The sequence below is a fragment of the Syzygium oleosum genome, unplaced genomic scaffold, assembly GCF_021117445.2.
Source record: "Syzygium oleosum isolate NSW1041296 unplaced genomic scaffold, Sole_v2.1 Sole_v2.07, whole genome shotgun sequence".
NCBI lineage: Eukaryota > Viridiplantae > Streptophyta > Magnoliopsida > Myrtales > Myrtaceae > Syzygium > Syzygium oleosum.
In genome coordinates this window covers 11,637,634-11,665,624 of record NW_026607491.1, presented here as the reverse complement: position 1 = coordinate 11,665,624, position 27,991 = coordinate 11,637,634, and the positions used below count along the sequence as shown (strand labels likewise).

Sequence of the window (27,991 nt, the reverse complement as noted above, 5' to 3'; positions counted from 1 at the left end):
ACCTCAAATCTTCCGGCGACACAACTAGGGGCATAATCGTCCAAAGATATTTCTTTTTTTATCTGTTCACTGTTCATCTTCTTCATGCTTGCGCTTGGAGGAAAGTTGCAGCTCTTGAGTTCACCTCCATCTTCTTCTTCAACAACAATGGCGTCCTCAAGCTCACCAACGAGGCGAGTCGCCTGATGGGCCACGCTTTCTACTACTCCCGTTCCAGTTCAAAAACTCAAAGGGTGGCGACGTCTCCTCCTTCGTCTTCATTGCAGTCACCGAGCACTCGAATCTCAACGGCCATGGCCTCACCTTCGCCGTCTTTGCTACCATGGACCTCTGAGCCCTGCCCAATCAATATCTGGGCCTCCTCAACGCCAGCAACGTCAGTTCTTCAACTACCTCCTCTCTATCGAGCTCGACGCCGTCAGAACTTCAAGTTCTAGATCTGAATCTGAAGAGTGGGAAGGCGATTCAGGCGTGGATTGTTTACGAATCGGGATGACATCGGATCTCCCCGTACCTGATTCGACCCATTTTCTGCGTTCCCATTGTTTTCCTTGCCTCCGTTAAGTGTTTGCCTTCCTCGGAGAACCAATCTGGTTCATGAACTTTAGTGGAGTCTTCGCGTCGATGCTCGCGAGACCTCGGAGCAGTCCCCGCGGCCTCGGGCTCGAAGTCTTCCCATTTTGGTTCGCCGGCGTCGAGGCCTTCCATGAGCTCCCACACATAGATGACTTTAGGGCTTCCTCGCCGCGAGCCGGCGACCCTCCCTTCAATCTTCTGCTCTGTACGGTGATTTCTTGTTGTTGCCGGGGCGTCGGTGGCGAAGGCAACCCTCGCTGTCGCCGTCCGCCTAAGCATGCCGTAAGTCTTGAGGTGAGGGAGACCACATGGACAGGATGGGTCGTGTGGCCGCCATTGATGACCTGACCATGACCATGACGAGGATGATGCTCACAATCTTGCTCCCTGAAGAAGATGAACAGTAAAAAAAGGAAAAGAAAAAGAAACAAAAAAAAAAAAGAAATGGCTTTGGACAAAAATACCCTTGCTCGTGCCACGGAATAGCACATGCTCGCCGACCTGCGAGTCGACTCCGTTTGAGATCAAATGATCACTTCGCACTCCTATTCAAACTCAATAATCACTTCAGACCCTTATTTGAGACAACGTTCACTTTGGGTCCTCTTTTGAGAAAACTCATTCACTTTGGGGCCTTATTTGAAATTTTCCCAAATAAAGAGAAATATAGCTTGGATAAAAAAATTCTAGAGAGGAGTGGGATAGGCCAGATAGAATTTCTCTTATCCAAGAAACGCGCTTTCACATATCAACCTCAGCATCGTCCGCATCCTCATCCTCATCCTCGTCCTCTTGCTCGTCGTTGTCAACCTGAGCCTCTAGATCGAAGAACTCCGACCTCAATCTCCTCTTCGCACGTTGCCTCTTCCTGTCGCCGTCGCTGAAATCCTTGTCCTCCTCGTCGTCTTCCTCTTCCTCCTCCGCGTTCTCATCCACAACGTGGTCTATGAAGTTCGATCTCCCCCGCGTTCTTCCCACCGCCAGTTTTGCCGTGGTCTTCCTCCTCTTCTTCATCTTCCATGTCGTCTTCCGGGACTTTCTTTCCTGTTCTCATAGTCTTCCTCCGTCTCCCGCGACACGCCATGGCCAGCGAAGGATTGGATTAGATTGACGACGAGGGAAGTTGGGTATTGATTGAAGCAATCCAAAGGGAAACATTCAAACAACATACAGGCTCTGAATGAGTTAGGTGTCACTCAGTGATATTGCTGTGTGTGAGTTTACTGCTTCGATTGCAAACGTTGGGTACTGATCTAGATAGAGTCAAGTTGCACATCTGAATTTGAGATAAGTCATATAACCTATTCGATGAAATGTCGATGAGAGTTCTCTTTTCCTCGGTGCTTCGGTTTACTTTGTTCTCTGTGACTTGGATACTAGTTTGGTTATGTAACTGAATTGTGTAACCGAAAGCCTCTGGATTTATTTTTGAGCTTGAGGTGTTCAAATAGCACATGTCACAATTGTTTAGGTGTTGATGTAGAGAAATCTATTATAATTGCAAATTGTTCATCTGTGGAGTCGTAGCTTTTCTTTCGCATAATAACTACTGCTCTGATTCGGATCGAGAATCTATTTCACATGCGATGGACATGTTCGAGTATCGTTTGTATCATGCTCGTGATGTACATGCAAGTACATGGTGGTTTATTTCGGTTATCGCTATTAGCTTGCAAAATATTCATTTCAGGATGTGCTATTTGTTGAATTTGTACACCTGCCACATTGTAGGCTCGCGGAACGTGATTCTTACTGTTCATGGCTCAAATTTACTAGATTCATTGCTGTTCTTGCTGTACCTGTTCAAAAATATGTTAGTTTCTTGGCTATGAGTGCTGTATAAGTTCAGCATATGCTGGATTCTTGGCTATGAATGTTGTGTATGTTTTTAACATGCTGTCTGTGACTTAAATTGGTTGGATTCATGTTCATGTTGTCTTTATATTGATATCTAGTTTTTACCAAATAATGGATATGATAAGATATAAAAATATCCAACTTTAGATCCACGGTTCACCAAACAGTCGATAGGATACGATAAAATTCTTGGACAACCAAATGCAGCCTCAGCCATTTGAAACTCATTCCTAAACGCAGTCATGGACTCGTAACAGTGACATTGTAGTCCAATAGGGGTGTCAAGACCAAACACTATACCCAAATTGAAACACGAACCGACCCCAACCGGCCCAAAATTTTAAGGTATTTTTGGTTCGGTTCTTATTATGTTCGGGTACACAGTAATAAAATGGGTATTGTGATATGTTTCAGTTCGGTTTGGGTCAGAACACGAATCGAACCGAAACACGTTACTTTACCAAAACTGACTTGAAACCCTAAGTTTTAATTTGCGATACGCTCTCTCTCTTACGGAACGATTCGTCTCCATCTACATTTAATACTTTTTTTCTTTATAAGTCTTTATCGCCTGTCTTTGTTATGGAAAATTTCTATTCACTGAATTTGGCAAGGGACTTGGTACGCTTGGATTTCACCGGTTTCACTGAATCTAGCAAGTCTCCAACATGGTCAACAGTTCCATAGCCAGGTTACAAAGTGCAGTTTGAATTTTGACCCATTTGTCGAAAATGCTCTTGTGGAAACATATGCTAAATGCAGAAGTTGCAAGATGCATCTTGTACTAATGTCTTGGTTCACTGGATGCAAATTAATCCTTGTCATTGAAGTTGCGAGATGCGTCCAAACATCTATAAGGAGACTTGAGTCATGAGGAGTTGACGTGATTCTATGGCTTTTAATGTTTTGTTTGAGATCCGACCCGACTTGACCCGGTCAGATCGTGTGGCTATATCTTGTTCGGGTCTTGTCTCGGGTCGAGCCAATCACACATGTTCAATATTTTTGGGTTGGATCGGGTATTATGAAAATCCGACCCGACCCGACCCATTAACACCCAATGAGTCCAACATTTTAAGTGATTTTTCCGATTAAATATCATTTAAGGCCAGAAAATAATTGCAAAACGCCCACCATGAAATTATTGGGAACCCCGTCGGCGTCGCCGCGTCGGTGGCATTCGCTTACATTGAGTCGCCCATACGACGTCGCAACACAGGCCTTTTAGCTTCTCGCTATCATCAGATCTCCCTTCCTCTCTCTCTGTGTCTCTGCTTGCGCGCTTCCCAGAAGATCTCCGTCCATCGCCGTCGCAACTCCTCCCCCTCCGCGCGCGGCCGTCGCCGCCGACGCCCCGCCACGCGCCGCGATGGCCTCAGCCCCGACCCTCCCGATCTCCTCCCAATCCGCCGCCGCGGGGGCGGGGGCGGGGGCTCAGCCCCAGCCGGCCATCGCCACGCACGCCCTCCGCGCGTTCGTCTCCCGCCTCTCCTCCTCCCTCCGGCAGGGCCTCTCCCAGCGCCGCCCCTGGTCCGAGCTCCTCGACCGGTCCGCCATGGCCCGGCCCGACAACCTCACCGAGGCCGCCTCCCGGATCCGCAAGAACGCCTCCTACTTCAAGGTCAACTACATCGCCCTCCTCGCCGTCGTGCTCGCCCTCTCGCTCGTCACTCACCCGTTCTCCCTCCTCGTGCTGCTCTCCCTCCTCGCCGCGTGGATCTTCCTCTACCTGTTCCGATCGTCCGATCAGCCGCTGGTCGTCTACGGCCGCACGTTCTCCGACCGCGAGGTGCTGGGGATTCTCGTCCTCCTGACCATCGTCGTGGTGTTCTTGACCACCGTTGGTTCGCTGTTGATCTCCGCGTTGATGATTGGAGTCGCTATCGTGTGCGCGCACGGTGCGTTCAGGGTTCCTGAGGATCTGTTCTTGGACGATGAGCAGCCTGCAAATGCCGGATTGCTGTCGTTCCTCAGCGGTGCCGCCTCGTCCGCTGCCGCAGCGGCTGCACCGGCAGTTGCCGCACGGGTGTAGAGCTGGGTTGTATAATCGATCTATGGGGTTGGTCAGGTTAATTTGATCTCCCTATCCTTTTAGTATGGTAAAGTGATGATTCATTTGTTGTTAGGGTTTTGGACTTGTTTTGGTTTAGGTCGGTTTGATTCTTGCGTCAGAATTCGGTGTAAGATCTTGTGACTTTTCTTTGATGAAGTTAGATCTATGAATTCTTCTAAATGTGAGATCTTGATTTCTTTTCGAAAATGAATTCTTTAATCCTGATACCTTGAGTTTCTTGATCTGTTATTCTGTCTTCCAATATTTGGAATTCGATTTGTTTATGGTGCATTTCTACTTGGACTCGCTTATTGTGCAACAGTTGGGAATCGGCTTGGATGTTGAAATTCGATCTAGACGAATGATTATTTTAGGTTGATGAGTGAAGAGAACTGTGGGAGCAAAATACTTGTGATGAGCTCTGAAGCTTTCTGTATAGTTTGATGAGTTTTGGAAGTTCCTCTAATCAGAGACTAATTTAAATTGGATATTAGGTACCTATAAGATATGGTGAGCTGCCCAATTTGACTCTTTTTATCCAGGACTGCACATGTAGTTCTTTTTGCGGTTTGAGTTTTGATAGATTTTCTGTATTCGTGGTTACAATGGAAGATTTGGATCATATTGTCCTTTCCAAGAATAACGAGGATGAAGGGAGCTGCCAACACTGCAAGATATACCTGATTATTTTGGAAGATGTTTTGTGAACTGGAGTTTGCTTCAGTGAAGGCCTAGTTAGGTCTATTAGCATATACTTGCTTATTTCTTGTTGGCCCAAAATGTTTGCAGGGTGCTAACAATAGTCATAGGGTTCTTTGTTGGTCTTCTCTCCATTAGACCTCAAGTGAATGACAAATATTGGGCACTGGAGTGCCCATGCATATATATGTACGTTCTTGGTGATCTATCAAAATTGTAAGGAACATGTATGAAGATTAAGAATTCAGATGGCTCTGGAATTACCGGTACTTAATGTGTCAGTCCTGCCAACTTAGTGTTAATGCAGTTCCGGCATCAATTCATTTGGCTTTTAGAATTGTTTCAAGGTAAATTATGATAATCTCAGGTTATTGACATATATAGCACTATGGTTAGGGTGGCGTTGAGATTGAATTGGATTTTGGAGGTTGAGTTGAGCTTTGGGAAGAAAGGGTTTGTTATGCTCTGCCCGGTGTGGGGGGGGGGGGGTGTTTGTTTAGTCATTCATGCTCAATTTAGGAAGCGTGTGGTTAATGATGAGCTAGGTTTATCACAAAGCATTCACTTCAAAGAATTCTCCAATAATTTTGACAGAATGAATATAGGAAGTGGGTGGAGTCATGTTTCAGCAAACATGTGTCTCAACAATATTCTAAAATTGCATTGTATATATATGAGTAATGTAACTATATCCTGCTGGCTGCCTCCGTAAAGGATGTATGATCTAATGTGCATTTGGATGTGGATTCTGCCATAATCAGTTGTACTATTGTTTAGCCAACAAGGAGTCAACATTTGGTGCTGGTTCAGTGAGTTTATGCTTCTAGTTAGTAAGACCATCTTCGTGTCATATAGTTCATTTGTTTTAGTAGATCAGGACCTGTCTGGGAAACAGAATTACTACCCTACTACCATTTTCAAGAGGCTCTCAATGTGCTTGCCAACAAAATGGAAGATCCTGCTGAAGTTCTTTACGTTTTCGGATCACAATGCTAAAGTCGTGGAGATTTAGGAAGTCTTAGATGCATATGTTTTGTTGAGCTATTTCCTGCAGAATCACGTCCTTTGTTGTAATGGTTTATAGCTCATACCTATTTTAATTCTTTCAACTTTAATTGAAGCTGAAGGTTGACATGAAATGGGACTTTGTCCGGCATCATTTGTGGTTGGGTTCAGTAGGAGAGGATGTGCAGATCAATCTTGTGTTTGCTGGAGGATATTGTTAAAATTGTCGAATTTCAGGTCATATCTGTTGCATTGAGGGGTGTGAAAATATTGTCTCTTGCAAATCATGTCTCCTCTCCTGCTTTGTGAGCATTTTGTGGTTCATGCACACTAATTCACCGAATATATCGTAGAGACTCCAAAAGCTGTTGCCTCACTAATGGCACTGGGACATGATGATCGTTTTTGCAATTTCTTTACAAGAGACAATAGCAAATTGGTACTGAGTTCTGGATTTGCCATAGTCTTAGAACTCCGATGTACTGTTTATTCTTCTCAAGTACGACCAAATATTTTGTCGACTGTTGCGTGCTATCTGCTAGGAAAACATTTACTCGTACTGTATTGTCATAATTTATATCAACTACATTAAAGAAGAATGTATGCTGCAGTTGCTTCTGACCATGGCTTTACCATGGCCCTGCACCTATCCGGGAAATTTAACCTTAAAAAAGATTCACTTGGATGGACTTCCAATTGATTTCAGTACATTGAATGAGAGGCGAATCTGAAGCCGGAATTAGGGAGGAGAAGCTAAGGCTGCGCATGACAACTTGCCAAACAGTGTTTGATTCTGTTATTTTGTTTTCAGAATCAGTTTGGGAACAGAAATGCGTTTGTTTAATTTTTTGATTCTGGGCACAATTTTGTCAAAAATTGTTCCCAGAATCAGTTTTGGAGCAGAATCAAGAATAAAAAAAAAGTAGCTTCTTGATTCTGGGAACAATTTTGAGAATCAATTTTTTTTTCTTTTTCCTTTTCTTGGTTTTTAATTTAGCTTCCAATATCCGGCCCGAGGACTGCCCTCGCCGGATCTGACAAGAATAAAAAATTTTAATAAAAAATATTATTAATAAAAAATATTTTACCGGCCATGGCCGGCGACCAGGCCATGGCCATAAAAAAGAAAAAAATATATTTTTAATAAAAATATTTTAATAAAAAAATATTTTACCTGCCATGGCCGGTGACCAAATCATGTCAAAAAAAGAAAAAATATATATTTTTAATAAAAATATTTTAATAAAAAATATTATTAATAAAAAAAATATTTTACCGGTCATGGCCAGCGATCAGGTCATGGCAAAAAAAAATAAAAATGTATATTTTTAATAAAAAAATTTTAATAAAAAAATTATTAATAAAAAAAATATTTTACAGGCCATGGCAAAAAATATATATATATATATTTTTTAATAAAAAAATTTTAATAAAAAAATATTTTATCGGCCATGGCCAGTGATCAGGTCATGGCAAAAAAAAATAAAAATGTATATTTTTAATAAAAAAATTTTAATAAAAAAATTATTATAAAAAAAATATTTTATAGGCCATGGCCGGCGATCAGGCCATGGCAAAAAAAAAGAAAAAAATATATTTTTAATAAAAATATTTTAATAAAAAAAATATTTTACCAGCCATGGCCGGCGACCAGGCCATGGCAAAAAAAAATAAAAATATATATTTTTAATAAAAAAAATTATTTTACCGGCCATGGCCGGCGACCAGGCCATGGCCCAAAAAAATAAAAATGTATATTTTTTAATAAAAAATATTATTAATAAAAAAAATATTTTACCGGCCATGGCCAAAAAAAATAAAAATATTATTAATAAAAAAAATATTTTACCGGTCATGGCCGGCGACTGTGCCATGGCCAAAAAAAAAAAAATACTTTTAATAAAAATATTATTAATAAAAAATATTTTACTAGTCATGGCGGCAGAGCAGGCTATGGCCAAGAAGGAGAAAAAGAAAAAAAGAAAAGAAAAAAAAGAAAGAAATATTAAAATATTTAAAAATATTATTAATAAAAAGAAATTTTGTGGTGTTACCAAACGCATTTCTGTTTTTTTTCTATTCCAGGGATGGAATTTTGGGCCGTTAACAAACGCCTTAAAATGCTCGGATCAATTCCGGCACGTAATCAAAAAGAATCATTTCGAGCAGTAACTGCTCCTGCGCACGTATCAGCATGTCGCGCAGCCTAATAACTGCGCAAAAATTGGATTGGCAAGCCTATGAAGACAGAAGTTTACGAATTCGGTCTGAATTTTGTTTAAGAGCTGGCTCGTGTTACCAGCAGTAGCTAGCCTTTGGATTGTATTGGTGAAAGTTGTACCCAGACTCTATGGTTGTCAATAACTTTCGTGTTATATTACTTCTGTTCTGGCCGACAAGTGGAAAAATGAAACATGATTGGTTCGTTACCCTACCAAGAGTTTCCAACATCTGCATTTCACGAATACGATGTCCTGAAGAAGTTCAATTCCAACAACGATTCTGTCCTCCTTGTCCTGGATTCTCAATATCTCATTCCCCTACGAACTTCTCACCCACCATAACCAACACGTGCAAGGAAAATGAAATATCTGTAACTTACAGTAATAAAATAGCGATGAGCAGACGACTCAACATGCAAAACTTTCTCTCAAATCGTTTGTCTTTCTATTCTGGCATTTCTTTGTGACAAGTATAACTCGTTATGGAGGCTTCTGTCATCTCAAGATTCTCAGAAGTCAATGGCCAACTTTAGTGGCTCTTTCCATTGTTTCGTCTTCACCAATCTAATCTGTCTGTCATTGTCTTTTATCACAAGACTGAAACATTTTCTCACCACGTTCCAGTACCATATTTCTTGCGTTTTCTGTCCCGTCCGCTTGCTATGATCATCAAATGAAGCAAAAATCGTAAGGAAATACCTCGTCTCGACATTATTCTATTTCTGGAAGCTCCACAGAAGAAGAAATGGAAGGGAAGAATTGCAAGAAAGATAGATGAAGCATTATTCTATCAACCAACAGCAGTAATCCCCTGTAAAAAATATTACGGCGATTACTGTCGCTTCATAGAGAACATACCGTGATGCACCGGGTGTGAAAATACTTGTATCCGCCATGCTTAAGGACTATTGAGCCACTTTCCTAATACTGAAGTTAGTTCTTTTATTTTTTATGGTGCATTTTCAGTGAATTAGGACATGTTAATCGTCAAAATGATAATTGAAGACCTTCTCTAACTTGTTGGGTCAAAGGATGTATCAGGCATTATACTTGGTCACTTCTTCTTTTTCTTCTGGTAAGACTCTTGTATTGCTTGTCAAACCTCATAAAAAATTTCAATGGGAAATGAAAAAATTGTAAGAGATCTTTCCCTTGCCGCCGCACGAAGTTATGCTTTGTGGAAATTCAATCCTAAGGGTCACTAGCTTTGCTTAGTGGTGCAAGAAACTCAGCTCGCCTTCTGATAGGCTGATTGGGTGCAACAGATTGGACTGTAGGTTTGATGTATGTGGTAACCCCTTTACATCACCCTGTATTATAAATCAAAACCTAATCTGCCAACCCCCCAAACAACTCTCTTTATCCCTGCATTATCAAAACTGTAGCTAAAGAACAAGTTAGCTTAACTTAAAAGTATCCAGAAAAAGGGAAAAGAAAAGGCTTTATATAAAGAAGAGCCTGCTTTCAATTCAGAATTCCCTCCGCATTCAACAGTTTGTACATGCTAAGCTGAGACATGAAAGTTCTCAAGAAAGGCCTAATGCATCTTGTCATTCTCTTTGCTTCGATAATGGTGTCAACCGTGGTTGCGAAGATCCAATACCATGATTTTGTAGTATGGCTCTGAAAGATATGCCTTCTCTTTTGATTTTTCACTGGTTATGTGGAATGTGCATAAGCATGCTTTTTAGGAACTAAATATTGGTTTCTACTATGTAACTTCGCCTAGTTACTACTAATTTTAGGTTCAAGCAACACCTGTGAAGAGGCTATGCAGGACGCGGAGTACTATCACGGTGAACGGGCAATACCCGGGGCCGACCTTAGAAGTTAATGACGGAGATACTCTTGTGATTAGTGTCGTTAATAGGGCTCGTTACAATCTCACCATCCACTGGTAATTGCAAATTTGACACGCTTATAATACGCATGACAAGTGTGTTATTTTTTACGCTTGCTTTTGTTTGACCCAAAAGAAAGGATTTTCGTGCATGCATCGTCGCTTCTCATAGTAGTTGTTGTTTGAACACGATCTTCCTCGATCCTATTCTAGGCATGGAATAAGGCAGATGAGAACAGGATGGGCCGATGGACCAGAATTTATAACGCAGTGTCCCATTCGACCGGGAGGAAGTTACACCTACAGGTTCACCATTGAAGGACAAGAGGGTACGCTTTGGTGGCATGCGCACAGTTCTTGGCTTAGAGCTACCGTCTATGGTGCTTTGATCATCTATCCAAGAGAAGGATCTACTTATCCTTTCGCAGAGCCAAAGCGTGAGACCCCCATTCTGCTCGGTAAGAGCTTGAACCTCTCTCTTTTCCAAAAGCATTACCATGTAGAAGCAACCTCGAACAGACTCATTGATAGTATATATACTATGAGATGTGACAATTGAGAATCACTAGTATTTAGAAAAGAAAACTATGATACGTGCCGCATTGAGTTCATGAATAAATTTCTCATTTCTGGTGATTCTGGAATAATTTATTAGCTCTAACTGTGATGCATTTTTATTCTAACAAATTCAATGCTACATGTTTGCAAAAGGACATCAAATAAAAACATGAAAAGTTGTCATTCTGTTTTCAGAGTGATCATCTTGATGATGATGATGATTAACTCGATAAGCTAAAATCTGTGTATCATGGAAAAAGGTGAATGGTGGAATGCGAATCCCATCGATGTAGTGAACATGGCAACTCAAATAGGAGGAGCTCCAAATGTATCGGATGCATTTACTATTAACGGTCAGCCTGGAGATCTTTATAGCTGCTCTAGTTCAGGTTTGTTCTCATAATTGAATCCCTTCCTCATTATTTTCAAAAGCATCACCAAATCTATGAAAGATTTTATTTGTCAATGCTTGTGCACTTGCCTTTCTGCCAATTTACTTGTGAGCGAAAATTCGGATACAACCAAAGAAATGTGTCAAATTTTGGACTACATGTGTATGCACTCTCTAAAGTTGCTTTTAGCTTCAAGTATATGACCATGCATGTTGGGTCTAATTGCTATGCAGAAACCATTATAATCCCAATAGATACAGGTGAGACCAACCTCCTCCGGGTCATCAATGCTGCGATGAATCAAGAGCTCTTCTTTGCCGTGGCCAAACACCAGCTCACTGTGGTCGGAGCCGATGCATCCTACTTGAAGCCCTTCACCACGTCGGTGATCATGCTCGGACCAGGCCAGACCACTGACGTCCTGATCACTGGAGACCAATCCCCGGCCCAATACTACATGGCAGCGCGGCCCTACCAAAGCGCCCAAGGTGCCCCGTTCGACAATACGACGACCACGGCCATTCTCGATTACATTTCCGCCCCTTGCCCATCTAGGGGCATGCCAAGTACACCTATAATGCCCACTTTCCCAGCTTTTAATGACACGGCCACGGTCATAGCCTTCACTCAAAACTTGAGGAGCCCCAACAACGTTCCGGTACCCACTGATATTGATGAGAGCCTCTTCATCACCATCGGTCTAGGGCTCTTCAATTGCCCACCGAATTTTAGCACCAACCAATGTCAAGGTCCGAATGGAACCCGCTTCGCATCTAGCATGAACAACGTGTCGTTCATTCTTCCTTCCAGCTACTCCATCCTACAGGCTTACCATCAGGGAATACCTGGGGTGTTCACGACGGATTTCCCTGCGGTCCCGCCTGTGCAGTTCGATTACACAGGTAATGTTAGCCAGTCGCTCTGGCAACCCGTTCCAGGAACCAAAGTGTATAAGTTGGAGTACGGGTCGAACGTGCAGCTCGTGTTACAAGATACTAGTATAGTGTCAGGCGAAAATCACCCAATCCACATTCATGGCTACAACTTTTATGTCATTGCCGAAGGGTTCGGAAACTTTGATTCTGCGACCGATACTGTGAAGTTTAATCTTGTCGACCCTCCCATGAGGAATACGGTTGGAGTACCTGTGAATGGGTGGGCAGTCATCAGATTCCTCGCCGATAATCCGGGTAAAAAAAAGAAGAGACTCTTACATATTTATGGTAATATATGTAGCTTCTTTTAGCAAGTATTATCTACAGTGACAAGACTAACTTGGATCAAAATACATTTTTGGATGGCAAAAAACAGGAGTCTGGATAATGCATTGTCACTTGGATGTACACAACACATGGGGTCTTGCAATGGCCTTCCTGGTAGAGAACGGTTCTGGAGAATTGCAGTCTTTAGAGTCTCCGCCAGTGGATCTACCTCCATGTTAAAGAACAAAATTTCCAGAGGAACAAAATGCCCAAGTTGCGAAGCTTGTTCATAATGAGCTATAACAGGATTGATAAGTAATTTTCCCCCCTTTTTTGGCTATTACTAATTTTTCTGAGGCTAGGGATTAAATTTTTTTCCCATAGATAGATAGTTTCATCTTCTGGGTTCTTTTTAATGTATTTTTTTGCTAATTGATAAAGCAATAGGATTGAATTTGTATATGCGTTTTGCCATTGATAAGACCCCCTATTCAGATGACATTTTTCTTTTCCAAGCTGTCTCTAATTGTATCCTTGCTAAGAAGTCAAAAATGCCAATCTTCATGACAACCTGGTGGAAAATGAATGGAATTCTAATAGTGATGACTTACCAGGTCAATGCACATTCCAATTATTTTCTTGTTTGCATTTCAATATTCTACCGAGAACATCAAGATTTTCCCATGGGCAAATGCGCGCGGAGATGTTTAAAAAACTAAAACATAGCTAACAATTTCTCATCATAAGAGCTGTGAAGTATATATTGCTCTACTTCAACTATAGGAAAAGGAAGAAAAAGCTTACCAGGGGTCTTGATACGAACTTGGGTGGTTGTTTCAAAGGCTGGAGAAGAAAGTACAGAACTTGAGAAATGACGTTTGCTAAGATAATCTGTGCCAGAACACCGAAAAAGTGTGGTCCAAAGGGTTCCCTCCTAACCATATGCCCCTCGAAACTAGGCTATTCTCTAACCTCTAGCAAATCTGGGTTCAGCTCTGCAATATGCTGGCCATTTGGAAGCTTCAGAGACAGGACCCTTTCTCCTGTTAATGCCGCGAAATTGGGAAGTTTCTCAATCCGCCATGCAAACTGTGTTCCTCGGGCCAAATCTTTTATAGTAAGGATCTCATGACAACAGTCCAACAACAACTACGCAGCAACGAATCGAATCGCACCTTTGTCCCTGTTGGTGAATTCCCTAATAGAGAGAACAATCAGAAGTTGCAGCAGCTAAAGGCAGAATGAATTTCCGGGAACAACTTATTAGGAGTTTCATGTTTGATTTCAGTGAGTACGTTTAACTGGAGGCTTGTTGCATTTTTTTTTTGGTCGAAATAGAGATATCATTTTATTAAACCCGAGCCCACCTACAGGAGTAAGGGGCATCAAAACACAGGATTTCCCAAAGAGGGAAAGGGGGTTTACAAACCCAGTTTCGGGAGAGGGTCTTACATCTTGACGCCTTTACAACCCAGTCTGCTAATCTATTTGAGTCACGGGTGCAAAGGATCAATTCTAGACTCTAAAAAAAAGCCAAGAGGCCAATAATCAGTGATAATTGGCTCAACATCCCAATGATAGAGGGAAGAATCTCTCAAACAGCTTATCAACGTTGAACAGCCAGACTCCAGCATTAGTTTTAAATGAGGCCGATCAGCAAAGTGTTTGAGGGCATAGAGATAGGCAAGGGCTTCGATTTGAAGGGCGGAAGATGTTCGAACTGATCGCGCAAGGCCTTCCATCAATCTTCCTTCTGAATCGCGACATACACATGCAATTGCCCCTTCCATGGTCCCTGAGAGGTGAGATCCATTGATGTTTAACTTCAGCAAACTAGGGTCCGGTGGTCTCTCTCTCGGTTTTAAGTTCAGCGGTACTGCTTCACGCTTTAAGTTGCTTCTATTCCACTTTGCGTAATTACAATGCATGTCTAGAGCCGATTCAATTATGTTGATTGGGTTCGTCTGCTCATGATGGAATACTAGGGTGTTATGCGCTAACCAGATTTTCTAGAGGGTGACTGCGATGATCTCGAAAGGTATGTTTTTCTGGGTTATATCATTGTAGTTTTGCAACCACTCCTCAAATCTAGTGACTTGTTGGTGAGAAAAGTGGATGTTGAAATAGGGATTTGACCAAACCTGCTTTGTCTTGTCGCAGAGAAGGAATAGATGCTCGACTGTCTCGGGCTTTTTTTGACACAATGGGCAAAAAGGTTCAAATAATACTTTTCTCTTGAACAAGTTTACCCTTGTAGGTAATGCATCTTGGCAGACGCTCCACATGAAAAGTCTGATTTTTGGGAGTGTTTTTAGCCTCCAAATTTTGCTCCTTAGATCGTTGGGTATTTGGTAGGAAGAAGAGGGCTGCCCAGAGCCATGTGTGGTCTCATTCTTTCGTAGCTCATTGTATCCGCTTTTGATAGAATAACAACCGGACCTATTTGATGACCACACTAGCGAGTCTTCTTTCGGGGTAGATGGTAGTGGAATAGCTAGGATTTCATTCACAACTTCTTTATCGAATAAGTTGTGTAAAAGTTGCTCATTCCAGAGATGTTCCGTTGGGGCAATCAAATCTGCTATCATGTTGGGTTCATGTTGATTTTTTGGTCCTCCTAATTCGCCCCTTTCTAGCCATCTATCTTCCCTGATTCTAATAAGTTGCCCGTTACCCACTTTCCATCTCACCTCCTTCGAAATGGCATCTCTTCCCATAAGAAGGCTCTGCCAGCCCCACATTGGATGAGAACCCTTAACTGCATGCCAGAAATCGATATTTGGAAAGTAACATGCTTTTAGAACTTTGCACCATAATGTACTTGAAGTTTGAGAGACTCTCCAAGCTTGTTTTCCTAGCATTGCTTTGTTAAACATGATGAGGTCTTTGAAGCCCAAACCTCCTTTATCTTTCCTTTGCTTCAGTATCTCCCACCTTCTCCAATGAAGGTCGGCTTTTGATGCATGTGTTTTCCACCAGAATAAAGCTATCTTCCTCTCTATGGCTTTGCAAATGGACACTGGGATTTTGAAAATGGACATCGCATATTGTGGTAAAGCCTGTACGACCACTTTTATCAAGATTTCTTTACCCGCTTTGGAGATAAAACTTTCTTTCCACCCTTCCAACTTCATGTTTACTCTCGCAAAAATCCATGCGAACATCTGTTTTTTTGTTTGACCCCAATCGGAGGGGATTCCTAGGTACTTCCCCATTTTGTCAATCTCCAGAACTCGCAATTCTTGGGCGATATTCCTTCTCAATTGATGCGGGCACCCTGAACTGAAAAAAACTCCTGATTTGTTGAGGTTGATTGCCTGACCAGTTGCAAAGCAGTACTGATGTAGAATGGAGGATAAGTTCTGGCATTCACTAACCTTTCCATCCACAAAGAAAATAGAATCATCTGCAAAAAGTAAATGGGAAAGTGTCGGACAAAACCTGTTGAGCCTAATTCCTCTAACACTCTCATCATCCACAGCTTTCTTCATGAGTGAGGAGAGTACGTTTGCAACAATTATGAATAAGTAAGGAAATAGAAGGTCTCCTCGCCGAAGACCTTTCGAAGGCGCAAAGAAAGGAAGTGGTTCTCCGTTAAACTTGACACTAAGGGAGGTTGTAGTGACACATTGCATAATCCATGAAACCCATCTCGCACTGAAACCCATCTTAATCATGTATGCCTCAAGGAAGTCCCACTCAACCCGATCATAGGCTTTTTTCATGTCCAACTTGAGGATGGCTTGAAATTTCCTTTTCATCTTCCTGATTCTTAGTTGATGTAGGACTTCCTGAACAACTAGGATATTATCTTGTATTTGTCTGCCGCTAACAAAAGCGCTTTGCTCCTCCGCTATCATATTAGGAAGCCAAGGTTTTAGGCAATTTGCGGGATAAGTACAGCGCAAGTGCCATAACTTTTGTACGGAGGACACTTAAGTGCTATAACTTTTTTTTGGCTCACTTGAGTGCCATAACTTTCAAAAATATGATCACTTAAGTGCCACTTACGAGCTGGTCGTGAGGGCCCGAAACCGCGACTTTTCCGGCCGAACAATGACCTTCCCTGTGAGGGGAGCACCGCCAGCTTGAAGAGGGGGTGTCGGTGAATCATTCCATGGCCTCCGTTCATCTCAAAATTTCCGTTTTAGTCTCCGTTGACGAAGGTAAAAATGCTTCGTAGTCACACATTTATCGAGCCGATTTGTGTGACTACAAAGCATTTTTACATTCATCAACGGAGGCTAAAACGGAAATTTTGAGACGAACGGAGGCCATAGAATGATTCACCGACACCCCCTCTTCAATCTGGTGGTGCTCGCCTTGCCGGGCAGGTCACCGTTTGGCTGGAAAAGCCGCGGTTTCGGGCCCTCACGACCAATCCCTTTGACAAGCTGGTCGTGAGGGCCCGAAACCGCGGCTTTTTCGGTCGAACGGTGACCTTCCCGGCGATGCGAGTACTACCAGCTTGAAGAGGGGGTGTCGATAAATCATTCCATGGCCTCCGTTCGTCTTGAAATTTTCGTTTTAGCCTCCGTTGACGAAGGTAAAAATGCTTCGTAGTCACACAATTTATCGAACCGATTTGTGTGACTACGAATCATTTTGACCTTCGTCAACGGAGGCTAAAATAGAAATTTCGAGACGAATGGAGGCCATGGAATGATTCACCGACACCCCCTCTTCAAGCTGGTGGTGCTCGCCTCACCGGGAAGGTAATTGTTTGGCCGGAAAAGCCGCGGTTTCGGGCTCTCACGACCAGCTCGTAAGTGGCACTTAAGTGATCATTTTTTTGAAAGTTACGGCACTCAAGTGAGCCAAAAAAAAGTTATGGCACTTAAGTGTCCTCCGTACAAAAGTTATGGCACTTGTGCTGTACTTAGCCCGGCAATTTGCCAAGACCTTGGAGATAATTTTGTAGCCGAAATTGCATAAGCTAATGGGCCTGAACTAGTCTAGTGTTTTTGGGTTAGGCTTCTTAGGAATCAGAACAATATGGGTTCTGTTCAGGTTGGGGTCAAGATGGCCAGATTCAAAGAAAGTTCTCACCATAGTGAATACATCGTGTTGGATGATGTCCCAATGTTGCTGATAGAATAGCCCATATAAACCATCTGGTCCCGGTGCTTTCTTTGCTCCCAACTGGAAAGTTGCTTCATTTACCTCCTCCATTGGTACACTTCTCAGCAGACTGCAATTCATTTGATCCTCCACTAAGCTAGGACACTGTTCTAGTACTGGGTGAAAGTTTCTTGGGCTCTTGGTGGTGTATAAAGACTTAAAGAACTGCTCCGTCATATCCTGTAGTTGCTTTGGATCTCGACACCATTCCTCATCCGTTAATTTCAGCATGGAGATCTTGTTTCTTTGTCTTCTTTGTACTATGGTTGCATGGAAAAACTTGGTGTTTTTGTCTCCCTATTGCAACCAACTTATCCTTGATCTCATTCCCCAAAATATTTCCTCTTGTTTCCTGAGTTCATCTATTTGCTGGTTCAAGAACTTCACCCTCTCTCTATTGTAGTGCACAGTTGGAGCATTCGTGATCTCCTGTAGCTCCCTTTTCAGAGATTCAATTTGACGTTTCGCATTTGAGAACTTCTCTTTGCTCCATTTCGTTAAAGCTTCTAATACTCTTTGTAATTTCCTCAAGAGTTTCTCATTTTCCAATCCAGGTATGCTCCACATTGACTAAACAACTCTTCTACATTCTTCATCTTCTAGCCAGTATGCTTCAAACTTGAATTCCCTCTTCCTTTTTATGGTTGTTGCTGATAATGAAAGTAATACGGGACTATGATCCGAGCCGACCGCAGGAAGGGCAAGAACTTGTGCATTTGGGTACATTACTCTCCACTCCACATTGCATAGAACTCTATCAAGTCTTGCCTTTAGTTGGCGACAGATGCTCTTCGAAAACCTGAGACAGCAAATGGACGAAAACATTCTCAGCTATGGGAAAGGGCATTCACAATCAGAATGTTACGACAAATCAATTGTTAATCTAGGCTGATGTACTGTGAAGTGATTGTGATTTGTAGCAGTTATCTTAACAAAAAGCCATGTCTAATGTGTTTACAGCCATCCGTAGAAAAATAATTTACTCACAATTTTGTATATGTTAATCTGTTTCTTCTTCGGTGGAATTATCTTCTATTGTTAGATTTTCCATCTCTGGAATTACCACAATTAAAATGTAAGGTTAAAATAAAACGACATACGTTGTGCAAGCCAAAAGCATTGTTGGATTACTTCCCGAAAAGCAACTTGTTTATTGCTTGGGCTTTTAAAAATATGTCTAAACTCTCTCAAATTGATGCCACATTTTTTAAGTGAAAACAGTGGTAACCCAAAGGGCAGCGTTAAATAGGTAATTAGTTTTTTAAGGCATGTTAATCCGTTAAAGATTGACATGACATGACACACTTTTTATAGCAATGATGCTAGTGAAAATTTCAATAAAAAGCCTTAAGTGGAGGTAGTTTCTTTTTTTAAATGGTTTAGAATAGATCTTATCTCAAATAGGAGTCCGAAATGACCAATGACATGACTTACTTTGGCGGCTGGAGCACAAGCATTCTTATTCAAATTATTATATTTTGACCTAGTATTAATGTGTAGGTCGGCCGATGAGTTCGGGCCCTTATTTGAGATTAAGTTGACTACTCCAAGCTTCTATTTAAGATAAGGTCCACCTCATGTCATCTTTTGTGAAAACAGCACTCTTTTTTTCTATGAGGTATAAACGACGAATCTATATATCGCAGAGGTTTCATTACTTGGGTAATGAGAGCTAAACAAAATTGACACCGATTTGATAAATCAGGCGATTACTTCGGAGGCCGGACGTTCATTTCCAAGGCATTCTGCGACAATTTCCTCTTCGGGAGATTTAGATTTTCCATCTACTTCATAAAGCATTTTGAAGTTAACCTGAAATGATATGTCCTCTTGTTAAACAAGTCTCCTGAATCCCACAAAGCGGAGGCATTTCCTCCGACGGTTAACGTGGGACACACGTCGCACGTATTTCGAGCGATCCACGCATTTGTCCTGTCTAGATACTAAGAGTGAGCGGTGCTAGGTTCCGTACAAGTTCCATCTAAAACTTGAAATCTACCTTACATGCTTTGGAACCTGGAACCTATCTTGTCATAAGTTCTAAGGTCGGTTCCAGGGTTTACCTAAGTTTCATTTGTATTATCAATTGAACAATTGCAATGAATCATCACCTTTAATAACTACCACTTGCTGCTACAATCACTGACCACGACTTATATTTAGACACATGAGTATTATGAAACATTAACAAGTCATAAAATGAAAGCTTAAACTAGTGGTTTCGGATTATATACTCATCATCTAACGCTATGGAACATCGTAGGATCACGCGAAGACATAGACAAAAAAAAAAACACAAAAATACTTGTTAAGGTTCTTACCTACCTAAAATCTGGTAACCTACCTATCGAAACATATTTATCAATTTTTGGAACTTAGTCATTGCCCTGCATACCTTGGAACTAGAACCTATAAATTCCTACCAGTCAGGTTCTCAGGTTCTACTTGGAACCATGCTCACCACTACTAGACACGTGAGAAAGATGCTTAAGGTTAATTTACAAGAGTTCTCAATTGAGGGCTAATGGATCCGACCATCTTCTAATTTGGAAAATCTATAAAGTAAGAGGAATCAACATGGAAATTATAGTTGGAGACGACCAAATTAAATTTCTCTTCGACAAGTGAATTACATATGCAACGAGGAATCGAGAAGCTATCGAGTGATGCTGCTGCAGTGAATTTTTTTGTTTTTGTAAATATATATTATAAATTATAAAAGTTCTTCTTCTATTTCACCTTTTTGTAACGAAATTTTTTTCATCCCGCTCCTAAATCTAAATTTGCGAGTCCACCAGCTGGTGTAATTTTCTTATGACTTGTATTTTCCCTTACTGTTGATTCCATCAGTCTGTTCGTCTGCTGTTGGTAATTTATACCGAAAATGATACAAATAATCCATGAACTTTTGATTTGTGCAATGTGGTTTTTGAATTTTAGCACAATATGCAATGTCATCCTTGAACTTTCAATTTGTTTAATGTAATCCCTAAACTATATGTAAATATTCAATGATATCCTTCCATTAATTCAACATCAAGGACAACATTGAATATTTTTATATATTTCAGGGATTAATTTGAATATGTACAAAAAAAATTTAAGGATCACATTGAACATCACATTGCAAATTAAGTTAAAGTTTATGAACTATATCACTATCCCTAATTTATGAAAAAAATTTATAAAAATCTGTTCTGACCTGATCGTCAACTTCACCACTATAGAACGACGTCAAAGTGACGTATATGAGCGATATCTTTGCCTGGAAGAAACTTCATGCGAGTATAAAAATTCCATAAATATATTCTCCCACCCACTGCCTCTGACTTGGTCTGCATAAAAAGTCAGTCTCACTTTGATTTCATGTCATTTCATATCATCGCTCCCACGAAATTCTTCTTCTTCACCCAACTGCTACTCACGGCAATTACACTTTGGTCTCTCTCCCTCTCTTCCTCTCAAGCTCAAGCCAGTGTTGACATTACATCACATTTTTACAGACCAACAAAGGTTCTACACACAAATCTTTAGTTGTAAAAAAGAAGTTTCACGCCGCAGTTTCATATTTGTTTTTGATTTTCGCTATTGTCTTTGCAATCACTTTGCTGGATGCTCTTGAAAGGTGAGAAATCCATGACTTGGTATACAGAAAATTCAGAGTGGCCTGCTTCAGTAATTAGGAAGAAGCTATGCAAGCCAGTGCCTAAATTGACTTTTACAGTTCTTCTTTTTTTCTTTTTCATGTTTTTTATTATTATTATGTATTGTTCTGATCTAGCCTCATCTTGATAATGAAAGTTCATTTGTCAGTATGATCTGATCAATCAAGTTTAGCGTCTCGAGGTCGAAACAAAATTGATAAAGGCAGTGTCAACATATACTTTTGACATATGCCATGGATTGATTTCGTGAGAGTTCCAATTTTTCGTTCATATGGTTCTAACATGGCTCAAATCGATAGTTTGACATTTTCTGTCCTATTTTATCTCTCTTTCCTGAGAGATTAATCCTGTGGGACATATGTTAATCTTCACAAGCAATTATCTTAGGCATAGCATGTTCTGCATTTAAAGAGAAGAGAAAGGTAGATTTATACCACACGGTGTATCTACCGTTATAATGGCAGTGGTTGGCCTAGGGATGATGATGTCCCAATAATTAACGCACATAAGTTGTACTCTCTTTAGTGTTTCAATGTGCTGGGGCTGATGGGGAAACACTTCTCAGGTACATGATTCTTGACCAGTGTTTCGTTGAAAGCTAAAGAAAGCATTTTACTGCTGGAGAATTATGGGAAGGAGAAGGGATTTATATCAGTCCAAGCATCCATTTAATGAATACCGTAACCATTGGCTCTCAATCTCGTTTTCTTCTTTCGTTTTGACAAATCTCCTGATTCAAGATTAATAGCAGACTTGTCTGGCTTCATCCATGCATGATATATAGTTACCGTTGAAGTGCCACACAATTGCGTTAACTGATTTAACCAACTTTTGATACTGCTATAATCGAAAGGGACATATATGTGATTTCATGGCAACCTGATGAGGCTGATATGATTAGTTTCCTTATAGTCCTAGACTTTCTTTTATAATGGCAATAAATTGCAAACGTTTAATTTCTAGTATCCCGTGCTTTTCCCGATGTCAGCTTTTGAGGCTTTGTGCGCGGGATCATGGCAACCTGTGGAATCAATAAGAATTAGCCATGGAAGAATGATCATATGCACTGTTGATGACCGGTATGCAATTGAGGAAAGTGGACCTTTCACTAACGTACGGATAAAGTCACGCCAAGCAACTTTATCTGACTGTACCTGCTTTTTGAGGCCTGGGGTGGACATATGTGTGCTTTCTCCTAGTGAAAAATCAAATGGCTTTGGAGAACTTCAAGAGCCTGTAAGTTTGCCTGCTTGTTTAATAGTGTTCTCTCTTGGAGCATTGTCGCTTGAAGCTTGTGCTTGCTGTGTTTATACAGTGAGCTCAATGGGTTGTTTGTGCATTAGTGCTGTCTCCTTCACTCAAGCAACTCGAAAGGTTTCCTTTTCAATGTTACTATTATGTAGTACTTCTTTCCCTGAAACATAAATTGATTCATATCAGACATGATGACATTCATCCAGATTCAGGGTAGTCTAATTGTACTGCTGGTGTTTCTGCATTAGTTGATTACACATCTGCTTGATATTGGAGGAGAAATTGTTATTTCCTATTTGCAAACAGTGACTTGTTGAATCTGAAGATAAAAACTACTCATTTTTGCCGCCTTCTTCCTCATGGTTAAGCTGTTTTTTTCTGCTAATTCTGCCATTTGAATACTCATATACAAAAGGCTCGACACTCAACATAGCATCCTATTTGAGAGGATTCATATAGGTGACACCACTTAAAAGGCTTAATTTTGTTGTTGCTGTTGTTGCTGTTGTTGTTTTATCATCAAGAACATTGGAAATAATGTTTTCCTCACTGGGTTTGGTGCTTTCATAAAAGGTCTTATTTCAGACTAAGTCTTACAGCACAACAATGTCCGATCCATGATATAATCAAGTATATTCCCTAATTATGGTCATTCGCATTTTAAAATTTTCGATCTTGCTTAAGTTGGAAATTCAGAATATCTAGTGCAATAATTCCTTCCATAAATCTTAAGCATTGTACTTTCTTTTTTAGGGGTGGGTTGATGCACGAATAAGTTCGATTGAGAGGAAGCCTCATGAATCTAGATGCTGCTGTCAGTTCTATGTGAAATTGTACACTTCCAAATGTCCTCTTGGCTCAGAAAAAGGAGTACTTAGTAAAGAGATTACTTTAGTAGGAATAGATGACATCTGCATCCTCCAAAGACTCGATTCTAAAGATTTCAAAAGCCAGCTATATCGGTGGACGTATGCCGAGGACTGCTCTTTATTGCAGAGAAGTAAATTGCTTCTAGGAAGATTCTTAGCCGACATTTCTTGGTTACTTTCCACATCAGCCCTGTATCAGATCATTTTCAATGTAAGGTCACTGCACAATAAGATTGTCTACGAAATATTTGGTCGTGATGGAAGAGTCTCTTTCAATACTGACAATAACTTGAGAACCTTGAACTTCAAAGTCGAAAATGAAGTTATGATTCCTATTGTAGTCCAGCACGTTCCAACGAAAACAAGTGAGGCAGGTATTGCTTTTGGAGAACATGAATCAGTGCTCGAGCTCTTCTCAGATGTTATGGACTTGAGACGCTCCAAACGTAGAAACATTCAGCCAGAGCGTTTCCTCGGATGTGATGCATCCCAGTTAAACATTTCCTCTCATACTACAGGGCTATACAAGGTTGATAAATGGAACAGTATTGAAGAAGATACTCTTCCTGGTTTGCAAAGCTATACTCTAATGATGAACCCTGCAGACATGCAACAACAAGTGCTGTCAAAGCTTTACAAGTCTAGGTACCATGGAGATCCTCGTGAGCTACAGCTTTTGATTACACTTGGCTCCATACATCCTTGGCTGGTCAAAAATGCTTGCTGTGCCAGCAAATTTTTTAGCAGAGATGAACTGATGCCGCTAGAAAAGCACAAGTTTGATATTAAAGAACCAAAAGTGAAGTTCGTCCTTAGCCTTGCGTATCTCGTTTTTCAGAAGGAGAAGGTTTTGATCTTTTGCCACAACATTGCCCCCATACATTTATTTCTCGAAATTTTCGAGAACATTTTTGGGTGGCGGAAGGGAAAAGAAGTTATGGTCCTCACAGAAGGTCTGGACCTTTTCAAGCAAGAGAGAGTGATTAATCAGTTTCAGGAGCCCGGTCATACCTCAAGAATACTTCTTGCCTCTATGGACTGTGCTCAAGGTATCAGTCTGACCGCAGCTTCCCGGGTGATCTTACTGGATTCTGTGTGGAACCCGTCAAAAACCAGGCAGGCCATTACACGGGCCTTTCGGCCTGGTCAGCAGAAGGTGGTTTATGTGTACCAGCTTCTGCTGGTCAACACCCCGGAGGAAGAAATGTATTGGAGGATCGCATGGAAGGAATGCGTGTCAAGCATCATTTTTAGGAAGGCATTTGTGGAGGACCCCTCTTGTTGGCAAAGAAACAAGCTCGAGGACGAGATATTGAGAGAAATGGTGGAGGAAGACAAATCGAAATCCATTCATGCGATTATGAAGAATGAGAAGGCTTCAACAAACTAATGAAAGGTGAGGTGTTGTTTGGCTGCTCAATGCACATTTTCTTGTAGCTATGCAAACTTGGACTTGCATTCACATCCTTTTCTTTCTTTCCTTTGAGGAAAAGTGCTTTCATATGAATGGCTTGGAGAAATAAATGTGTTCACGACGTTGAAGTTGATCTGTTTTCATTTAAAACACCCAAACCAGCTACCGAGTAAGAAAGTAAACTTAACCTGACGAACATGGCAGGTTTCATGGTAGCAGAGCATATGAATTTAGGTGTTCATGTATTCAAGGCCATCAGTTTCCTTTGGTTCGGCGTTATCTTTATTTCTCCAATCTTTGAGTTTCCACCTTTCCTTTGCTTTCATCATGGCAACCGAGAGAAAAGGGACATATTGCGTTTATGTAGTGACCTCCTGTTGTAGTTCTACGATAACATAATCGATTACCTTTTTTATTCACTGCTATAATTTTACCGACTGTATGTCTATACTTAATTCATCAGCCGTTCACATTTTCCTTTGGAAGCATGATGAAATTTATCTTGATTTTTTAAAGGATAATTTGAAGGTGAAAACACTCACACTAACTCAAAACTCAAGGAAGAGAAGAGACGAATAGGCTTTTTCTTTTCTTTTTATTTCACCTTTTGCACCTTATCAGAAATGATCACAAAACTTGCCTTTATATAGGCTTGTAACAGGACTCTTACTCTTGAATGACCCGTAAATATATCTAGCATAGAAACACGAACGGTCAAGATGCATGTATGTAGGAAATTCATGAATTTGGTTTAATTACTAACAATTTTCTGCTTGGAGTGGTTAGTGTCGTTACCATTTCCTCCCTTCTGTCATTTAGCTACTGCTGTGGTTTCCTTATACATTCTTATTCCTGCAGTGAACAAGTGGGAATAATCACAAGTAGGTGCTACTGCTGCTAGTAACCAGCATCAATATTGTATGAATAATCCAGAAGAAGAAGAGGAGGAAAAACAAAGAGAAGACAATCGACGGGTTGCTCAAGGTGTTTTGGCAAGCTCTCTGATGAGAGCTAAGCCTTTGCTTTAATAGATTGCAAAAGCATCGTGTTGTCTGCATTATTGCCGTGTTTTTTAATCTTGTATCTGGAAGAACTTATTGACTGGGAAAATGACAATGTTGTACAGTGTAGGAGTAAAAAGACTTCGGCAAAAGGTGCAGAGGAGGCTTTCTAGGCCCCAGTTTGGCGTTGAATATTATTGATCAATCGTGGGACTATGGTAGCTTTTTGAATTATCTGTGAGTAATTCAGCCTATCAAGGGTATTCTATGATGATGAAACAGGTCTTGAACCTCGGCTCGTTAAATAGATAAACAATCTGAAAAGGAAATGTTTGCTTATGCAGCCACTCTTCCAGGTAACCTTCACTGGGTGGACTTGTCCTCTTTCTGACATCAGGATTAGCGATTTGCGTCGGCATTGTGCTTTTAATTTGCGCAAATCTTTGTTAGCGCAAGATATGACGTGATCCTCATTCTGCATATTGGATAATCGAACTCATGTTGGTTCACGTTAAAATCAACTCAAACGGACAAACGGACATGGTTGCGTCAGTGTTACATCTTCTATTCTCCTCAACACTGATCGACATGCTAAGTTATGGTTTTCCTATTGCGATGCCCTTTCTAGTTAATGGATACCCTATGCTCCTCTTTCGTATCTGGGTTAGGACACTTCGGTACTTTCTTTCCCCCTCCCTTTCCCCAGCTTTCCAAACATAGTGCCGGTGTCTGTGTAAACGCAGTTGTTTCATTTTTTTTAACGACAGTTCATCAAAGCTTTCATTTCCTTGGCCAGAGATTCCTATCTATCAGCTTGATCCGTCAAATCGCAGGCTAGGAGTATTATATTTAGAATTTATTGGGACAAAGCAACACAAGGCCAAAAACAAACAAAAAAGAAAAGGATGAAGAAGGCCTGCAGCAAGTAATTGGAGGATGTCTCTCCATCTGACCCCACAAATTTGCTCTTTTAGCTGTAGTTTTGGAGGATCTTCTTCTCCACTTTGTCACGTCAAGTTTTGGTGGGGTTTTAACAACTATGGAGACTGCTGCGGGTGGGGCTGGGTATGAAATGTCAGTATCAAGATCATCTGAAGATTGGACCAGCAAAGCTGACCCATTCCATCAACTAAAGACCATATACAGAACTATAGAATACGTTGGCCCAATTAGTTCCATTCAACTTATTGCATGTTATCATTAGAAGCTGAATTTCACCCCTAAGATGCTTCTTTAACCGAACCCTAATTCCAAGTTGACAAGTTAGAATTGATTTATTCCACCATGAAGCTATTCATGGATTCTCTTTTTTCTTTGGCTTATAATTACATTCATTTCCTTCACTCTAGTGGGTTTTTTGGAATATTAGGTAAAAGGATCAACATGCCCCATTTTTATATGACATATTAACCACAGGATCTTAATGAGTTGATGATATCTTAATTGCAGACTCTATGGGTTACAATTTTTTTTTTTTTTTGCTTTTCTCTAGATTTTTGGTCATATTATTTTCCCAGTTTTCTCGTCTGTTAGATCACGCATGGAAAGATTTATTGCTATATATATGACCACCTTCAATGTATGTGTATTTCAACAGAAATTTGTGTCATCATTATCTAGTTTCTTTTTCCATGTTGAAGTAAGTGAGTTTTTTTTTTTAATCATGGTTAGGCCTAAAATCACACTAATACTCTCAAAAGTAGTTGCGAAGCATCTTTATGTTTTTTCTGGGAGAAAATTATCAAAAAAGTTCAAAACCTATTGTACTTTTACCAATTCAATCGTAAACATTTAATTGTGTTAAATAAGTCATAAATCTTTTTACATTGTCAAATGAGTCATAAACCTTGTCATATTTTGTCAATTGAACCCATGTGGCCAATTTTGACCGGAAGTCGCTGAGATGAATATCAGCCATCCTATGTGAGATGGACGATGCTAACGTGAATATTTTTTCATTTTTTAATAATTTTCAATTATTTATTTATTTTCTTTTTCCTTTCTTTCTTTCTTCTTATTTGCTTCTTTTTTTTACTGTTTGGCGAGGGCAACGAAGCTCTTGTCGGCCACATTAAACAACAAAACTCTTGTCGATGAATGGAAAAGAGCGTAAGAGGGATGGATTTTGTGTCGTTATCAAACGAATTTCTGTTTCGGGAAAAGAAATTTTATGTCGTTATCAAACGCATATTTCTGTTCATAAACTTATCCGGGAATAGAAACAAAAATTTGGCCAGAAATCTATTTCTGAAACAGAATGATT

At 40.6% G+C, this 27,991-nt stretch overlaps 4 protein-coding genes across 6 annotated transcripts; 3 read left to right on the top strand and 1 right to left on the bottom strand.

Annotated features, from left to right (window-relative positions):
• Window positions 1-560: 560 nt before the first annotated feature.
• Window positions 561-1,590, bottom strand: LOC115671261 (transcription elongation factor SPT5-like). The gene is made up of 2 exons (XM_030592780.2): window positions 1,322-1,590; window positions 561-963 (listed from the first exon to the last, which is right to left on the bottom strand). The coding sequence occupies exons 1-2, from the start codon at window positions 1,588-1,590 to the stop codon at window positions 561-563; spliced, it is 672 nt and encodes a 223-aa protein (XP_030448640.2).
• A 2,064-nt stretch (window positions 1,591-3,654) lies between these two features.
• Window positions 3,655-4,711, top strand: LOC115668141 (PRA1 family protein B3-like). The gene has a single exon (XM_030589643.2). The coding sequence runs from the start codon at window positions 3,803-3,805 to the stop codon at window positions 4,463-4,465; it is 663 nt and encodes a 220-aa protein (XP_030445503.2). The 5' UTR covers window positions 3,655-3,802; the 3' UTR covers window positions 4,466-4,711.
• A 5,129-nt stretch (window positions 4,712-9,840) lies between these two features.
• On the top strand, window positions 9,841-13,036 carry LOC115666064 (laccase-12-like). Of its 2 annotated transcripts, none has more exons than XM_056313324.1 (6): window positions 9,841-10,027; window positions 10,158-10,309; window positions 10,466-10,710; window positions 11,071-11,199; window positions 11,463-12,392; window positions 12,514-13,036. In XM_056313324.1, the coding sequence occupies exons 1-6, from the start codon at window positions 9,929-9,931 to the stop codon at window positions 12,642-12,644; spliced, it is 1,686 nt and encodes a 561-aa protein (XP_056169299.1). In that variant the 5' UTR covers window positions 9,841-9,928; the 3' UTR covers window positions 12,645-13,036. The 2 variants fall into 2 exon arrangements, with proteins under 2 accessions (XP_056169299.1, XP_030443714.1); XM_030587854.2 differs by having other exon boundaries at window positions 9,845-10,027; window positions 11,436-12,392.
• A 7,818-nt stretch (window positions 13,037-20,854) lies between these two features.
• LOC115674302 (SNF2 domain-containing protein CLASSY 1-like) lies at window positions 20,855-26,067 on the top strand. Of its 2 annotated transcripts, none has more exons than XM_056313543.1 (5): window positions 20,855-21,038; window positions 21,756-21,870; window positions 22,179-22,426; window positions 23,198-24,709; window positions 25,613-26,067. In XM_056313543.1, exons 2-4 carry the CDS (start codon window positions 21,819-21,821, stop codon window positions 24,701-24,703), a joined length of 1,806 nt encoding a protein of 601 aa, XP_056169518.1. In that variant the 5' UTR covers window positions 20,855-21,038; window positions 21,756-21,818; the 3' UTR covers window positions 24,704-24,709; window positions 25,613-26,067. The 2 variants fall into 2 exon arrangements, with proteins under 2 accessions (XP_056169518.1, XP_056169517.1); XM_056313542.1 differs by having other exon boundaries at window positions 25,586-26,067.
• Window positions 26,068-27,991: the final 1,924 nt, after the last annotated feature.

What these genes read in the sequence shown, in the direction of transcription:
- LOC115666064 (XM_030587854.2), top strand. Translation starts at nt 9,929, where the DNA reads ATGAAAGTTCTCAAGAAAGGCCTAATGCATCTTGTCATTCTCTTTGCT. An exon ending in TACAATCTCACCATCCACTG is followed by an intron (nt 10,310 to 10,465) that starts GTAATTGCAAAT and finishes ATCCTATTCTAG; the next exon opens with GCATGGAATAAGGCAGATGA. An exon ending in TGAGACCCCCATTCTGCTCG is followed by an intron (nt 10,711 to 11,070) that starts GTAAGAGCTTGA and finishes TCATGGAAAAAG; the next exon opens with GTGAATGGTGGAATGCGAAT.
- LOC115674302 (XM_056313543.1), top strand. Translation starts at nt 21,819, where the DNA reads ATGGGAAGGAGAAGGGATTTATATCAGTCCAAGCATCCATTTAATGAA. An exon ending in GCATCCATTTAATGAATACC is followed by an intron (nt 21,871 to 22,178) that starts GTAACCATTGGC and finishes TCCCGATGTCAG; the next exon opens with CTTTTGAGGCTTTGTGCGCG. An exon ending in TTGGAGAACTTCAAGAGCCT is followed by an intron (nt 22,427 to 23,197) that starts GTAAGTTTGCCT and finishes TTTCTTTTTTAG; the next exon opens with GGGTGGGTTGATGCACGAAT.
- LOC115668141 (XM_030589643.2), top strand. Translation starts at nt 3,803, where the DNA reads ATGGCCTCAGCCCCGACCCTCCCGATCTCCTCCCAATCCGCCGCCGCG.
- LOC115671261 (XM_030592780.2), bottom strand. Translation starts at nt 1,590, where the DNA reads ATGAAGAAGAGGAGGAAGACCACGGCAAAACTGGCGGTGGGAAGAACG. An exon ending in GACGATGCTGAGGTTGATAT is followed by an intron (nt 964 to 1,321) that starts GTGAAAGCGCGT and finishes CATCTTCTTCAG; the next exon opens with GGAGCAAGATTGTGAGCATC.